The 17,701-nt window shown below is 40.8% G+C and overlaps 1 protein-coding gene and 1 pseudogene across 6 annotated transcripts in view; both read right to left on the bottom strand.

Annotated features, from left to right (window-relative positions):
- Nucleotides 1–17,701, bottom strand: part of LOC133407880 (thymocyte selection-associated high mobility group box protein TOX-like) — a 118,847-nt gene that overhangs the window by 39,749 nt on the left and 61,397 nt on the right. For all 6 annotated transcript variants that reach the window (XM_061686237.1, XM_061686321.1, XM_061686410.1 and 3 more), the window contains one exon: nt 13,235–13,294. In XM_061686237.1, coding sequence (XP_061542221.1) covers nt 13,235–13,294 — 60 coding nt within the window. The remainder of the gene's footprint in view (nt 1–13,234; nt 13,295–17,701) is intronic.
- LOC133414227 (U2 spliceosomal RNA) lies at nt 11,985–12,160 on the bottom strand (annotated as a pseudogene).

Genomic DNA, 17,701 nt, shown 5'->3' with positions numbered 1-17,701 from the left:
GCCAGGGTGTACTGAGGTGATTCATAGAGTGATGAGAGGAGGAAGAGGTGTTGATGGTGGGGGTTAAAGCCTGACCTCAGCTCTACGTACAGGCCAAACCTCATCTGGATGTCAAGAAAATGGAAGTCACAATAATATCACGTCAAATAGTGTGAATGGAAAAAGTCGATATTGGTTGACTAGTTCTGACAAGTTAACCGCAGTGGAGTTAAAAACAAAATCATGTCTCTTCTATTGTTTTGAGAACCTTGAAAATAAGAAATGATCTGACTTCCCACCCACCTCACCGTAGCGTGCAAATAATATGGGAAGCATCTAAAACACTTTCCCTCCAGAGGACCTTGTCTGCCATATCTCAGAATCAAACGAGAAATAAAAGCCGCATCTCAGAACAAAAGTGGAACATACGGACTGCAAACATGCAAGTCAATACGCTCTGTGCATTGTGGTGTTGATCGACCAGTATGCAAGAAGTGGACCCCCGGAGACACGCCCTTCATTTGCATAATGAGCAGATTGGTGTGAATATGCATGATCACAATACTGGGAGTACAAGTGTATAAACTGACTATAAAAGTGTGATGATCTGACAACAACTTAAGTGCAGAAGTCCAAACTAACAAGACAGGGTGCATTAAGGTTGTGTATTAAGTTTGAAAGCATAATGAGCCAATAATACACAAATAACTGTACTTACAACATCAGAAATATATACTGACCGTATATGAAAGTGCAATGACCTTAGTGCAAAAGTACAACAAAGTATGGAAGGAGAAGTGTGTTGATCTTACGATGCACACTTGCAGCAGGTACAGTATTTAAAGTTGGTAATCTTATATTACAGAAAGCACTAAATGGTTGATGAACTAACATTACAGAAGTACCAGATATTGGCAAGTGTATGCAAGTATAAAAGTGTGATGATCCAACAATACAGCAAGTTTGTAATACACAATTTACAGAAAGAAGTATGAGAATGTGACATTGGAAGTACAAAATAAAGTATTGTAATAAAGTAATAAATAATAGTTATTAGTAATAGTAATAGTAATAAATATGAAAAAGTAAATAATCACCGGCATGGTGACCGACGGGTTAGCACATCTGCCTCACAGTTCTGGGGTCCGGGGTTCAAATCCCGACTGCGCCTGTGTGGAGTTTGCGTGTTCTCCCCGTGCCTGTGTGGATTTTCTCCGGGCACTCCTGTTTCATCCCACATCCAAAAAACATGCGTGGTAGGTTGATTGACGACTCTAAATTGCCCGTAGGTGTGAATGGTTGTTTGTTTCTATGTGCCCTGCGATTGCCTGGCGACCGGTTCAGGGCGTACCCCGCCTCCTGCCCGAAGATAGCTGGGATAGGCTCCAGCAGCCCGCGATCCTAGTGAGGATAAGCGGTGAAGAAAATGGGTGGATGGATGGATAATAGTAAAAATAGTAAGTAATAAATAAGTAATAAAGTATCGATCGGCCACCTATCATGATTGGCCGATTTTCGCGGAAATTACGTGATCGCTGATTGTCTGTCAATGCCTTTCATTGCTGATAGACTTTACACCGATCTGATTGGCCTGATCGGTATTGGCCGATAATTAGCATTTTATGCTGATGGATTGATCGGCTTTAATGTCAGCGATTTGATCAATGACGTCATTGATCGACTCTGCAAAAAACATTTACTCCACGTCGCCATTGTGTATAGTATATTTGAATCCAAAAGCTGTGTTATTTTTAGTCTTGTCGCATGTCTTTTGACGTAGTACTGTAAGTATCTGACAGCCAATATAGTTATTTAAAAAAAAAAACATGTTGGTGTGGGGCAGACAACACGTAATGTGTTGATCAGACTACAAGACAAATTTGGTCTTTCACGATTGCACTATGTCAGACTACTGTAATAAAATCGTAATAAAATTCCGATAGCACGATTTTTTACGATCATTGGGCTTAATCTTATCAATTCAAGTGTGACCGGATACATGCGTTACCACGGCCAGAACAACAACAATCAATCGCGTCGTGTGTATTATAAGAACAAAACGGGGGGAAACGTGTGCTGATGGTCACCGGTGCTTGGGAGAGGACTTTAATTCAAGGCTTGCTTGAGGTATGTTCACATACTGTTAATACGATACAGCTCGCAAGCAGGAAACAAAATGTTATGTAGCCTAGCAAGCTAGTGCTAGCACTAACGGCACTTCGGTGTGAGTGAAGTAATTTAATTATCCATCCATCCATCCATCCATTTTCTGATCCGCTTCTCCTCACTAGGGTCGCGGGCGTGCTGGAGCCTAACCCAGCTGTCATCGGGCAGGAGGCGGAGTACACCCTGAACTGGTTGCCAGCCAATCGCAGGGCACATACAAACAGACAACCATTCGCACTCACATGCACACCTACGGGAAATTTAGAGTCTCCAATTAATGCATGTTTTTGGGATGTGGGAGGAAACCGGAGTGCCCGGAGAAAACCCACGCAGGCACGGGGAGAACATGCAAACTCCACACAGTCGGGGCCGGGGATTGAACCCGGGTCCTCAGAACTGTGAGGCTGACGCTCTTACCAGTCGTCCACCGTGCCGCCAAGTAATTTAATTACGATAAAGCAATTTAATTACAGTAAGTTAGCACCCATTATTTCTGTCATGTTGTCATGTTGGTTTGACCTGACTGATTAGAATACATGACCTGACAAGATATTTTTGAAGAAACTCAGTATACAGTACACTAGTGTATACAGTAAATGAACAAGTCATTTAAATAGACATATTGCTCCATCTTGTGATCAGATGAGTGATCGGGTATCCTTTTTTTTTTTTTTTTTTTTTAAATCCTGATCGTGTCAAGCGTAATTGCCGATTACAAAAATCGGTCACCTGTGGCTCGTACTTTGCCGCCTCCAGAGAATGTGTGCAGTGCAGTGCAAGGCTGGGCAATTCATCCAAATTTGAGCATGCTCTAAATTGTTTATTGACACCCCAGTAGGAGTTTACTGTAAAACTCAATGCACAACAAAAATAATTACCCTCATTTTACCCTCAAAATACAAAACATCATTTTAGAAATCGCCAGCTTATGCTAACAGTTAATGAAAAACCCTGTTGACCAGCTAGCTAATATTAGCATTTGATCACGGGACGGATTTACCTTCAAATATTGAATATTCACACACAAACGCCTATACTGTATTCTTTCTATCCCTGAAAAATTTGTTTATTTACGTTATAATGCGACTTTCTTTTTCTACTCTTTTCTTTTTATCTTCCAGTAAACGAGTAGCTCAATACATGCACCGCACCACACTGGCCATAAGAGGCCAAGGTGCACACAGCAGAAACAGTAGACTGTCACTGACTGTAGGGCTGCACATTTTTGCCAAAATAATAATCGCGATTATTTTGATCAATACTGTAATCACGATTATTAGCCACGATTATTCTTCATGTTAGGGGGGGAAAAAAATCTTTATTTTAATTGCACTACTTTTCAACTAACAATATGTAGCAGGTTTCAGTGTGAAATTAATCTTTTTTTTTAAAAAAAGATGGATAATAAAAAAATAATATGTACCCCCAAATTTTCTACCTTACCAAGGGCTAACTGAATAAATATGCCATTACAAAATGCAGTCACGAATTGCAACTTAATGGAAGAAAATATAGTTAATGCAAAAAAGGCAATAACATTAGGCGGTCAATATAGTGAATTGTCAAGGATGGTACGTCTCCGTTGTTCTGCTTCACCATTGGTCAAGTCGTGCACGGTCACAAACTGCAAAGAACTCGGCAGTTGTGATTTATCTCTCTATTTACTCCCGGCATATTTTTTTACTACAGTCAGGCTGGCCGAAAAGTTTTTAGACATGACTATATATTTTTTTGTTTTTGTTAATATTTTAATATATTATTATTTTACTTGTTACTAATTTCTTTTCTGGTTGTTATTTTAAGTTATATTTGAAGTCTAGTTTTCATAGTTAAATAACCACTAAGTTTTAAATTAAATGCATAATCATATTTACTCATCGTGATTTCAATAGCAATAAAAAACATTTTGATTTAATATTTTTTTCCCGTTTTTTTTCCACCTTTCACACTGTGCACGCGCACAGCACCTGCAAAGCAAACCCAAACAAACATGTCAGATCTTATAGGCAATACCACTCACCATAAATAAATTGAAAAATGTACAGCTGGAGCCTATCACAGCTGTCTCCGGGCAAAAGGCAGACTACACCCGGAACTGGTTGCCAGTCAGTCTGTCGCAGGGCACATATAGACACGGACTACCATTCGCACCGTCACTGAGTCGGAACTGAACCCACGCTATCTGCACCAAAGTCAGGCAAGTGTACCACTACACCATCAGTGACGACTACGACTACGACTACTACTAAATAATAATAATAGGAAGAAGAAGAAAAATAATTACAATTATAATATGAAGTTTTAAACAATGACGTTTTGTCTTGAAATTGAAGAAAGCTTTTGGTAAGACTACCAAGTTCAAGGTTGACCCTGAGTCTCTCCCAGTGCAGCTGCAACGAGCTGGGTTATGTGAAGAAAGGATCAGGATTGACATTTCATGATTAAAGAGGTGAGACATGAATTTGCTTATATGAAGTTAATTCCAGTGGGTGTTTAAAAGAGTACAAAGAGGGAGAAATCCAATGAGGGACTTGAGAGAGTATCTGAGTTTAAAAACAGACCGAAATAAACTACTGCAAAATGAAAAAGGAACACAGAATGAGACGGAACACAAGACCAACTACAGTACAGAGCTTTGCAGTAATACCGACCATCGGCCACTGTTCTCTTGCAGTCGGCCAAATCAATATAGACACATGGCACAGCAAGACACCTGCGAGCAGAAAACACGGGGAAAAAACTTACTGCCCCTCTGAAGACCAGTGGCCCTTTGCTCTGCTTCTAAAGAACACAAGGCAGCAGGGCCAACAAGAGTGAGAGAGACACACAAACTCCTTTTAACGTAAAATACACTCCTCTACACAGCTGCTTCTCTAAATCCTCCCTTTGTTGTCTCTCATTTTCCCTTCACTATCTCATATATATGTACATGCTTGCAGGCTAATTACAGGGGGAGTAGAAGCCAGCCAAAACCTTCCAAAATATACAGCACATAAAGGACATGTCTGCACAAACACTCCAACAAATCAGGCCTGATATGAAACCAAAGAACACTTATTGTCCATTGTACCAAATTAGAAAATGTGTGGTCATCGTTGAGAGTAGCCATTTTGGTTTGGCGCGAGCCTTGTCATGCAGCTATTACCCTACTGCAAAAATATACACTGTAATCAGCATTATTTGACACATGCATGATAATCAGAATGACATGAGATGCTTTTCAATGGGACACAAAGGGGTGGGGAGGTTCTCTCATGCTCAGAAGTGACAGAAAATTTTCACTTGCCATAAAAAGAGCACTTAAAGTTATTCTGGCAGCTCATCGATCCATCCATTTTCTGAGCCACTTCTCCTCACTAGGGTCACGGGCGTGCTGGAGCCTATCCCAGCTATCAGCGGGCAGGAGGCGGGGTACACCCTGAACTGGTTGCCAGCCAATCGCAGGGCACATACAAACAAACAACCATTCGCACTCACATTCACACCTACGGGCAATTTAAAGCTGTCAATTAACCTACCATGCATGTTTTTGGGATGTGGGAGGAAACCGGAGTGCCCGGAGAAAACCCATGCAGGCACGGGGAGGACATGCAAACACCACACAGGCGGGACCGGGGATTGAACCCCGCTCCTCAGAACTGTGAGGCAGACGCTCTAACCAGTCATCCACCGTTCTGGCAGCTCAGACAGTTTACATCGTTATTTCTGTGCACTGTTCTGCAACAAAATAAGATGCACAATGTTTCCATTTCTAATTCCTTGTAAAAACGATGATTGCCTTGTTTTTCTGAACAAGGAACAATCAATGAGACCAACTGTCTGTTTGAATATAGTACTATATTTGAGATGCAATCGGAACTAATTTGTCAGCCAACCTAGATAACCAAAAGCTTAATTAATTCAGCTATTCCCATAATGGTTTTGGACAGCTATATGTATAAACACTCCACAGTTTGACATTATGAGATGAATGAGACACATGGAAAACATCAATATCATATAGAAACTGTACAGTGGTCAGAACCTTGGAAACATCTTGTTTGAATGAAGTGATTGCTTCCAAGCAGACAGTAAACGGCCCCCTTTAAAGCTGTTTCTCATTAGCGGCTCTCTCTTTTTAAAAGTGCAGAGATGTTATGTGTAATGCAATCTCCTGGCTATGTCAAACTGCTACCTCACTGTATATGCAGACAGACGCAAACAATGGACTCTCTGTTCTGGCTCCATGCACCTTTTTCACAGAATGGTAAGGCTCCTCTTTGGTCAGGAATCCATAGTTAAAAGTCAGAGTAAGGGGCTCTTCTTCCATAAAATGAGATCCTTTTGAAGGTAGCATACTCTATTGAGCATTTTCACATAAATTTAAAAAAAAAAAAAATACATGCATATGCTTATGCATAAAAAGATTTAATTGATGTTGCAGTAATCCCCATTTAAAATTGATGCAGAAAATAATTCCGTATTTGAGACTCTGATTTGTCAAAAGCCAGAAATATTAAACACAGAAAATGCATGAAATTAAGCATCCATTAACAAATGACTCGCATGCACAGCAAATTGTTCAGATTACTAATTTTGCATGATGTTCAAACAATGCAGACTTCTCTTTAATGTAGTTGCTTTCAAATTCATCTGTTCAGACCTTTTACTTTGAATAATTGACGTTGGTGTGCCATGCAATTGGTTCTGCTAAAGTCCACAGTATAACATCTTGTTTGATAAAACCTTTTAATCGAATCCATTAAAAATCCCAAAGTGGTGTGCAGAAGAAATACGTTGTAATTCTACCCCAAAATAACAGATTTTATAATGATTTTGATGTATGGTGTATGGCGTGGTGGATTTGGTGGCAAAAGTGGAGGTGGACCAAAATGCAAGGAAGAAGCAAGACAAGGAGCATGTGTAATCTCCAAAACTAATTTATTCAAAAAAAGAAAGCAAAGAAGATTCATGAAAAGTTTTTAAAAAAGTTAAGTGCCCAAAAATCAAGAATCAAAGTAACACAAAGAAACTAAACACTCACCACAATAGGAAACATGACGTGACAAAAACAAAACACACACACACACAACAACAACAACAACAACAATGGACCGACACAGACTGAACAAACCCCGGGAACTAAAAACAAACAAATTGATGAGACAGCTTGGCATACCTGGACAAGTGGCTGGAGGGAATTGATTTGTTGACACAAGGAACAGGGCTGACGTGAACAAGTGGAGACGAAACCCAAACGAGCAGACATGAACATGGGACACAGGAAAACTTGATGAAACATGAAACAAAACTAATTCTAATCAAAACAAATTCAATAAAAACACAGATCACTATATCTGACAAGACATTGCCCTAAAATAATGACAATAGCATGTCTGTCATTGGCATGGCAAACAGAGATCACCTGTAATATTGTTTAACCAACAAGGACACCCTGAAAGGTGTGTTAGCATTAGCATCAATGCTAACTTTGGCGTTCAGAGCTCTGCGCCATGACTCCCTTCACAATAGTATGGCAAAAACTGTGCCACATTTAACGCATCAGACAAAACGCAAACACTAATCAACAATGCAGGAGAATAAAGGTTTCCTGTATTTACCAACATTATATTCAAGAGAAGACTGGTGTCAAATCACCTGAGTCTGCTGCTTGAGTCCCGCCCTTTCTTTTCCCTATGTGTGTGTGTGTGTGTGTGTGTGTGTGTGTGTGTGTGTGTGTCCTTGTGCAGGAATGGAAAGACGTGTGGAGCAGGGACCATGGTGCAGTCAACTGTCGAAGCTGAGTTTGTGCATCCATTCCAAGTATCTTCCCGATATTGACCCTGCCTTGTTATCTGTGTGTTCAGATTGTTTCATGGTTGCTCCCTGCCTACCATCCTTGCATCCTGCCGACTTGCAACCCGCACACGGATCCCATTCTCCCACCCCGAATCGCTCACCTTTTGGTCACCACAACCTCCAATACCTCTGTTCAATAAAACCATCATTGTAATCTGCCAGCTGCCTCCATTCTCTGCGATTAGGTCCTCCATAGACCCAGAGCTATAACAGGGGGAGGAGGACTCTGTTGCCAAGTGGAGACTGTGGAGTATAATACTGCTGGCACAGCAAAAGGTGACAACAGTGTTGCTGTGATGACAAATCTCCTTGACCTAGGAGCAGCAGTATATCATAGCACTTGTTTAGCAAATTGAAAACGCTCCTAAAATGATAATAACATATTTATTTCAAGATATGTCGTTCTCACACAGACTGAGTTCTAAAGTGCGTTAACCGGCTTGACTTCAATTACATCTGACCATGTCTTTGATGATTAACAGATGCTTGTTTGTTTACAGCTACAGATTTTTTCAAAATGTGAATTTTAGACACATCTACAACAAATCAAGCAACAAATGCAACTTGAATGGTTGTTAAGTGCTGTTACAACAATTCACTACTGAATAATAAGCAACAACATGGCACAAGACTGATTGGTGGCTTAAAAATGTCCTTTTATAGACCTTAGTGCAAGCGAAGCCCAAGTTATTAATCATTCTAGTATTTCATATTACTGCTTAGTATTTGTGCTCAGAAACCATAAACACTTGAGCAAAGCCATGCACATTTTACCCCTTTCACATTTCAAATGATTGTGGTGCATTAAAGGATTTTGGGAATTAAAGCCCGAGTATGAACTATGTGTTGGTGGTGGGGAGTTTTGGGACTGGTGAGTAAGCTTCTCTTTGACATCACTGACAGAGTATCAACTGCAGCTGAGATGTTTTGAAAAGCCCAAATTGCTTTATCCACTAAGAAGTTATTTGTTGACACAACAGTGCAGACCTGCAGCGGCAGTCAGTGATTGACACATGGCTGCCGCAGCGGAGAAAGTACAAAGCTGGACATTTATCCCAATTAGTGCGTACACATGTATGCGTGCAAAGTGACATAATTAGGGCAGGCCAGCAAATGTGAATAACAATAATGGACTCTCACTCTGTGATGTGAGCTATAAGTAGACAATAAGCTTTAAAGCTCCCTCTCGACCTCTCATTACAGTCACTCAATCCTAACATCAAAGGTAAAACAACCTTATGACTATAGAATCTGTGTGTGCGTGCGTGTGTGTACGTGTGTGCGAGTGTGTGTGTGGGTGTGTCTGTGTGTGTACGGTTTTATGAGTGTGTTGTTTATCTTGGCAAAAACAACATCAAAAGTGGATGTAAAAAAATTTATATCAAAAGCTAATTGTGGTTGTTGGGGAGTATGTTCAAATATGGCCAATTTTTTCACAATTTAATAGTATTGGTCTGTCCCCTCGTAGTCTGTTATTGTTATCGTTAACCAAATTCAAGTGCTGAAAATAGATTGAGAACAAATCTATTAACTATCTTGAAAGCTCAACTGTCTGAGAAATGTAAAACTTCCCTCGCTCTGCAGGACCCGTGTGGCTTTATGTCGCCTCAAGAATGAAAGTCAGGATGTTGTTCAGACAGTAACGAGTGAAAAGAGTTCGGTTTAGTACATTTGAGTAAGTCAGGTTGTTTTGTTAGAAATGGATCGCTGTGATGCTACGGTGGGGAAGGAACTGATCCACCAGGAAGTTAATTGCGTGCAGATTCATTTATGCGTATTAAACTGCTTCGTCAGCTCATTGTTTTATTTACTGGATCATTCATGGCTCTAAGACACTGGTGTCAAACTCAAGGCCGGGGGGCCAGATCCAGCCCACTACATCATTTTATGTGGCCCGTGAAAGCAAATCATGTGCGTCAACTCTGATGATTCTTGCAAACATCTGTACCTAAATTTCAAATGATCATAAGTAATAAATAATAATTTTGAGATATTGCAAGCATTTTTTTGTTACCAAACCCTTTTTTTTACAGTAACTAGAACAATACTTGAACAACCTATTATCCTTGAATTATGATTTCAAAACTAGTTATCCATTTGTTGCATATATGTAATAAATTATGATGAGGCGTTTTAACAGTTATGGTTTCACAGTCATAACGGCCCTCTGAGGGAAAGTGCAATTACAATGTGGCCCGGGACAAAAATGAGTTTGACACCCCTTAAGACCTTTGAGAAAGAGAAGGAAGATGATGCAACTAGGGCTGTCACTAGGGCTGGGTGATATGGCAAGAAAAAAAAAAAAAAAAAATACTACACCGGTGTGCTTGGTCATGGTGACATTGTTGATGTACAGTACTCATCATAGGCGAGTCGCTTTCACGACACGCGAGGAATTAGTGTGCTTCCTATTTCCAAATCTGTTGCCAAAAGTGAATGGCTTTACAAAAAAAAAAAAAAACTGCCACTGTACTAAAAATAACATGTTCCAGACTCCAAAGACTTGTGTTTTGTACTTCTCGGAGTTAACACCACTCTCTCTCTCTGATCTATGTACAATAGACAATAGATATAACTCATCACATGGCTGCCACGTCAATGCCCCACATTCAACATGGTCGCCACATAGGCCTGTCTTTTGGAATTGGATCTAGCAATCTTGTATATCTTTGACCCAGAAATATGTCAGTCCCATTCTCTGCCTGCATTGTACGATGGTCCGTTTTATCTGATAGCCGTTATATCATGGTCTGTTATATCAATGTTCCACTGTATCCATCCATCCATTTTCTGTACCACTTATGCTCACTAGGGTTGCGGGCGTGCTAGCGCTCATCCCAGCTGACTCCGGGCGAGAGGAAGGGTACAGCCTGAATTGGTCGCCAGCCAATCGCAGGGCACAACCATTCGCACTTGCATTCACACCTACGGGCAATTTAGTGTCTTCAATTAACCCACCATGCATGTTTTTGGCATGTGGGTGGAGAAAACCAACGCAAGCACGGAGAGAACATGCAAACTCCACACAGGCGGGGCCGGGATTTGAACCCCGGTCCTCAGAACTGTGTGGCGGATGTGCTAACCAGTCGTCCATCATGATGTCCTGTTCCACTGTGTATTGTTTTTTAAATTGCCAGTCTTAAAGTATCTGTACTGAAAACTAACGAAACTACTGAGTCGTTCAACATTTTATTAACATATGAGGTACTATAAATATAAAAATGCAAAAGATAAACAGAAACATTTCAACAAATGTAGAAAAATATAAAATAACACAATTAACTACTAAACAGTCTTGAATGTTTTTGCAGGTATGCACAACCCCTGGTCAGAGTGCGGTTGTTTTTTGTATCATTGGTTATTTGTTGAAGGGGAAAACAACATTATGGTGTAATGCATATGCTAATGAGTCGCTGCTGTTATGTTAAACGCTGCCATGCCCACTGGGAGACATTTAGGGTTGAGTGTCTTGCCCAGGGACACTTAAAAAAAGAAAGTTAGAGCCAGGATTCAACCTACCAACCCTTTGGTCACTGGACGACCCACTTTACCGACTGCGCTACAGCCTCCCATCACTTTGTATTACAATTGAGAAACTGACACGTGTGTGTTTTTCTGTGTGCATCCGTTGGTCTTGACCCCTCATTGACCGTAATTAGCAAGCCTCTAATTGATGAGAAGGGTTCACCTCACCATGTTTTCACTCTCTTTCCTGACTGCTCGATCAACAAACTGCGACGTTCCAAAATTGGCCATATGTCCCGCCCAGTGTTGCCGCCTAGCAGCTGGGAGCACTCAACGCCGCGCCTGTACGTACCTCCCCGACTGTGACCATGACTGTGCATCCAGTCGGTAAGCGGTATCAATAGCGCTGCGAGTGGTGCGATGTGGTTGCTGAGCTTTGAGTGACCTGTTGACTCACACAGTGAATACACTGCTGATGGTGTAATCCATATGCCATGTTTAAAATAACATAATCTGTCAAATGGCATTTAATGTTTATTCATTACATAAGGAAAAACGGGACAAAATCAAATATCCCTGCTATGAGTGAGTGACGTTCAAGACAACCAAACATGGCTATATTGATCCATTTCTATTCCATGATTTTAATTAGTTATTAAACTGATAAGAACAGATACTACACTTGATCTTAGCCAAAAGGCCGAGAAGCGATTTCAATTAGTTATTGAAATGTAACATTATTAGTTGACAGGTATGATTCTGGAATAGTATAATAGATGTGTTCAGCCACTCATTCATTTTTATTCAGACAAGTAAGTGATATTTTCAAGAATGGTCCAAGTGCTGTGCATTATAAGGTATGAACAAAAGTCTTACTTGGGGGCAATAAACCTTACATTTTCCAACATTTTCACTGTTTAAGACAAATTGATTACTTTTGCTATCATGACTTCTGAGACTCGAATTCTGCAAATTCTGATCACTATCTAACTGACAACACATTTGGACTTTCCAAACTAAACCAGATGAAAGAAGAATATCCTAGCAATCACAACAGCATACACAAAAACAACAATCACGAACAGAAAACTTTCAGCACTGAGCTTTGTATCCAAAGATTTTTTCCAAAGCGAGTGAATCTGAATCACAACCACAACCACAAACACAACCAACAGCTAAATGGCAATAAATCAGAGTTTGTTTATTTTAATAAAGAAAATAAATTCATATATTAGGACATGGCTGTAATTTGGGAAAAAAATATGGGAAAATCTTAGCAATACTCCTATTTCCAGAAACAAACAAAAAGTGATTATTCCATTGGCAGCATTAGTGGGCGCATGAGGTTAGGACATCTGCCTTTCAGCCAAAGGTTCAAGGTTCGAATATCAGTTCGAACCTTTCTGTGTGGAGTTTGCATGTTCTCCCCGTGCTTGTGTGGGTTTTCTCCAAAGTTCCTCCCACAAGACATGCATGTTAGTTTAATTGAAGAATCGAACTTGCCCATAGCTGTGAATCTAAGTGTGAATGCCCAAAGTCAGCTAGAATCAGGTCCAGCTCACCTGTGAACCTGAGCAGATTTTATGGCTGTATGGACTATTCTCCAAACAATAAAAAGTATGGTGAGACAGTAATTACCTTTATACATGCTATATTTACAAATATTTACAAAGAAAAACACAGAAGGGAGGGCAGGACATTACACTCACATTAATACAGACATTGTTTGTTTTAATGTTTACGTTGTCACCAAAATAAAATTGGTAACAGATATGGGCACACCTACCTGGTTTGGTGACCGAAACTCTTGGTTATTGTCATTCATGTACATGTTGTCACCATCAAACTGTGGGAAGAAACAGAGAGAAGAAATTAACATGGTATTCAAATAAATAAAAATAAATAAATAAATACACCATGGAGGAGCTGTGCAGTGGAAAGCCCTTTACGGGTGGCCTGAAGAGTGAGACTAATGACTTTGTCACTCTGGTTAAACCTTATGTGTGGCATGGAACTGTCTGTAATTACTGTTCATTAGCGAGGCCTGTAATGAGACTACATGAGCTCAGTGGTGAAAGATAGGCCGTTCCCTGTGGGCTCTGCGGCGTGTGAATCAGCGCACAGCGGCGACACGCTGCGTCTTTGGGAGCGAGCTAACAAGACATTAAAAGATCGCTTGCCGCAGGTGCCAAAACACTGTCTGACGGGGGGTTAGGACTCAAACATTGACCCCTGATCCCCCACCCCCGCCCTGCCGAGAGTGTAGCGAAACAATCCTGCGCCACCACTTGAGTGCTACATGCAACACGCGAGCTGTGATGTCAAGTATGCTGGAAGGATTAATCCCACAGGAATTCCCTGCAAAGATCAGCTGTGACAAAGAGGAAAAAATGCAACTCGCACTCTGTTTTTAGCTCAGGAGAAAATGAGATTCCTCCCCACAAACAGCTCAGTAAGTGAACAGATGCAGTGTCAAGGTGACAGAGAAACTGCAACCCTGTTAAGAGGAGACGTATTGTGAAACGCCCTTGGCTTCCAAAGGCATCACACTTTTTCATAGCATGCACACAGCAAATGGAACAAACCTTGACTGGACTGGATAATAACAATCATGCACACACATACACAGACACACACACACACACACAAAGAAACTCAATGTGTCAAATGAAGCCCTCTTTTTCTTTGCTGACTGAGGTCACTCTTTGTAATATCACTGCACAGAAGCCAGACAGCAGAGACAACATGATCAAACTCGACAGCGTTCCAACACCAGAGTCCTCAGATGTGAAGCTACTGGGAGCCCTTTTTCATTCGGGTGGTCGTCTTTGTGCACACACAAAAAAAGAAGCCTTGAAGACAAAATAAACACATGCTGGGTAAGAGAGGACAAGAAATAAGATATGACATACGAGGTTAAAACAGTGACCAACAAGCACGTAGAACTTAATTCAAGGTTTATACATTTGTCATCTGCAAAATCAATAAACTAGGATTTACCAGATTTAAAGGTAATTTTTTATTTTCACAATTTCTTCCAGATCCAATGTAAAACGAGCCTACATACGAACAATACATGAATATACAGCCAACCTAATCTGATGAAATATGAGCATCTTCATATTACATGTGATTTTGCATTCAACGTTAAATGGCTGCCAAATGCACAATCTGGATCAGATCTTTATCAAACTTGGTCTGACAGCAGATCATCACTTCTTAGTCTTTATACGCATAGCACATTTCAAATTGAATTCAAATGTTATATGTATAATTTGTGTTGGCCCAAATAAAAAAATCAATGGGAAAAATCTTAGAAAAATACCTGAACATCATAAACTGTCATGAGCTGTGCCCTGCAGTTCTTTTGTTGGAGCTTGGTTGGCGCTTTGCGCTCCTCTCGCCCCCTATCACTCCCTCCCTCTCTCTCTTCCCAGTAAACAGCAACACCTGTCATCAATCAGCCTTCATCAACACCTGAATCAAAGCCTGCCAGATCCAAGACTCCACTGCCAGAGTATTAACGTTCTCCTGTGGTACAACGGCTCTCAAACCTGCACATAAGCTACGCCAGTCTTTGCTATACCTCTGACCTCCGTGTTCTTCCTTGTCCTCAGTGCTCCTTCTGTGTTCCCCGCCGTGCTCACCTCCTCCACCACGCCACCAAGCCATCCACCTGCTCACGCCAACGCCTGCCGCACGTTCCCTGTCCCGACGACCTGCCAATGCGCCCCAGGGGTCCACCTTGATATCCTCTTCAATAAACCTTTCACCACAACCCTCTCAGCCTCCGCTTGCTTCTGGGTCCAGAGAAAAGTGATACTTTCGTATCGGGACAATAAACTATACAGGTTGATGAAGCGTAGATAGGAAGTTGCAAACACAAACCCATGCCGATGAAATCATAACCTCAACTATCAACGTTAACTAGACTAATAGACCATATTATATGTAATCGTCTTGTTGATATGAGAAAGGTAGCTAAATGAGCATGTGGTGGGTGAAAAATACAAATTCATGGACGTTTTGGGACATTGCTTGGTTAACGATGCATATAGTGGCAGCCAGTATGGAAATTTACTAGGCTGTAAGAAACATTATACAGGGGTGCCTCAATTTAAGAGTTAATTATTTTCCCGTGAACACTCTCTTGACTCCACACTCTCATATCTCGAATCATCTTTCCCCATGAAATTTATGGGAATTCCATTATTGCATTTTTTAATAAGAAAAATAGCACTCTACAGTATTCTATTTAATTAAAGTATACAGTAATAACATAATTAAATAGAATGCAAAGAATAAGCTAAGCAGTTTATTTGTCATGATTAAATTATTGTGCAGCTCCTTCTGGTGTGGGAGCCTTGGCCACCAAAGGCCAGGATGATACAGGCATGTTGCGAACCTTCTAAAGTATCGAGGTTTTTCGTCGCTTTTCCTAAAATGTATGAATATAAAAAGAGACGTGGTGCCCAAAGATAGTTTGATTGTAACCTTCAACGTACGTCAAATTACACCGGAAGTAAACGCAGGGGCTTACTTTGCGACGTATTCCTTTTCAAAATTCATTACGCTTTTATCCAAAACCAGTATACGATACAAGTAATACAATATAAACTGAACAATGATTCATATATTAGACAAACTTGACTCAAAAACCTGTTTGACAATGAAAAAAATAGCTTGCAGCATTTCATGAGAACAATCTGGGACCTGATAATAACAATATAAAAGGCTGGTTTAAAGAAAAAAGTTCAAATGCAAGGTTGTAAATCATGGTGCCTTAAGAGAACAGTGTGGATGCTGTAGTTCTGGGCAACGTATCTTTATTTTAAAAAAGATCAAGAACATCACTGAAGGCTTATCTTGATGAAAAGGATGTGTTTTTCTTCTCTTAACTCACTTGGAGATGCCGGCTGTTTGTCAAGCTGGCACTATGTACCGCACTCTGCCACTTGTTGATCTGTTTGCCCCTGATGGAAATGACATGTTTAACCAGTCATCTTCTAAATAGCTTTCCCAGTTGGATTTGTGAAACAACTTTATTCTTTTGCAGAAACAATCCATCTGGTGTCTCAAGTTACTTTGATGTCTTTGTTGAAGGATTCCCTAGAGTGTAGTTGGTAAATAAGAGAAATGTAACAACAAATTGGGCAAGCTCCTAAGGAAAACAGAATGTTCCGAGTGTAAAGCCTCTCATGCAACTTCAAGTTCCAAAAACATTCAACTTGACATTGCCACAAGTAATCTACCCATCGATTTTCTATACCGCTCATGCTGTCGGTCGTGGGTGGCTGGAGCCTATCCCAGCTGACTTCAGGCGAAAGGCAGATTACACCCTGGACTGGTCGCCAGTCAGTGGCAAGGTACATGAGACAAACAACTATTTACTCTCACATTCACACCGTCTCCGAGTGGGAACTGAATCCACGCTGCTTGCACTGAAGTCTTGCGAATGTACCACTACACCATCAGTGATAATAAATATTAAATTTGGAAAAAAAAAAAACACACACCCATCAAAAAGACAAAATGCAACCTAGAAAGGTCAGCCATTTTGTGCTTCAACATGGCTGCTCATATATTGCAACATAAAGCACTGCCGCCTAACCCCCCCCCACCCCCCCAGCTTTCCTATGCACTGCCTCACTCTTCCATTTAAAATGCCAATTTATCCTCGATTCAATGCTATCAGCTCTGCCATTACTCCACATTTACAGCAGAAATCATCTTCTCATTCACTGCTCTTCCATTTCTCTCTATCCCCCCTCGCTTTCTTCCTCTCATGTTCTCATCGTCTCCAACCTCTCGCTGCAGTTGCAGCCTGCCTCTACTTCTCTCCCCTCTCTTTCTTCAGAGGGCCTTGGCATCGCTCGCTCTCCGGCAGTCTAATTGGGCATTCTGCCTGAGACAAGGGCCTCATTAAGCAGTAATTACACACATGTTGTTTTCGGCAAATATCTCTATTTGGATTGCTTTGCATAGTAATTGTTCAGCGGGGACCACTGCTTGCGATGTTTCCCTGCGTGACACGTGGTTCTGGGAGAGAGGAATAAAGAGGATGTGAGAGAGTAATAATAGGATGTAGAAGAGAGATGAATTAAGAACTAAAGAATGCATACATAAAAAGATAATAGGGAAGATCAAAGTAGATGGCCTAAAAGGATGAAGGTGAGGCCTTAAATTGAGAGAGACAATGAATAATAGGGATTCTGTGCGAGAGGAAAGGTAGGTGGTGAGGTAGAGAGTGAGG

Source organism: Phycodurus eques, chromosome 1 (assembly GCF_024500275.1).
Source record: "Phycodurus eques isolate BA_2022a chromosome 1, UOR_Pequ_1.1, whole genome shotgun sequence".
NCBI classification, from domain to species: Eukaryota; Metazoa; Chordata; class Actinopteri; order Syngnathiformes; family Syngnathidae; genus Phycodurus; species Phycodurus eques.
Note: the sequence above shows the minus strand (reverse complement) of the source record. Positions and strands in the feature narration are given on the sequence as shown.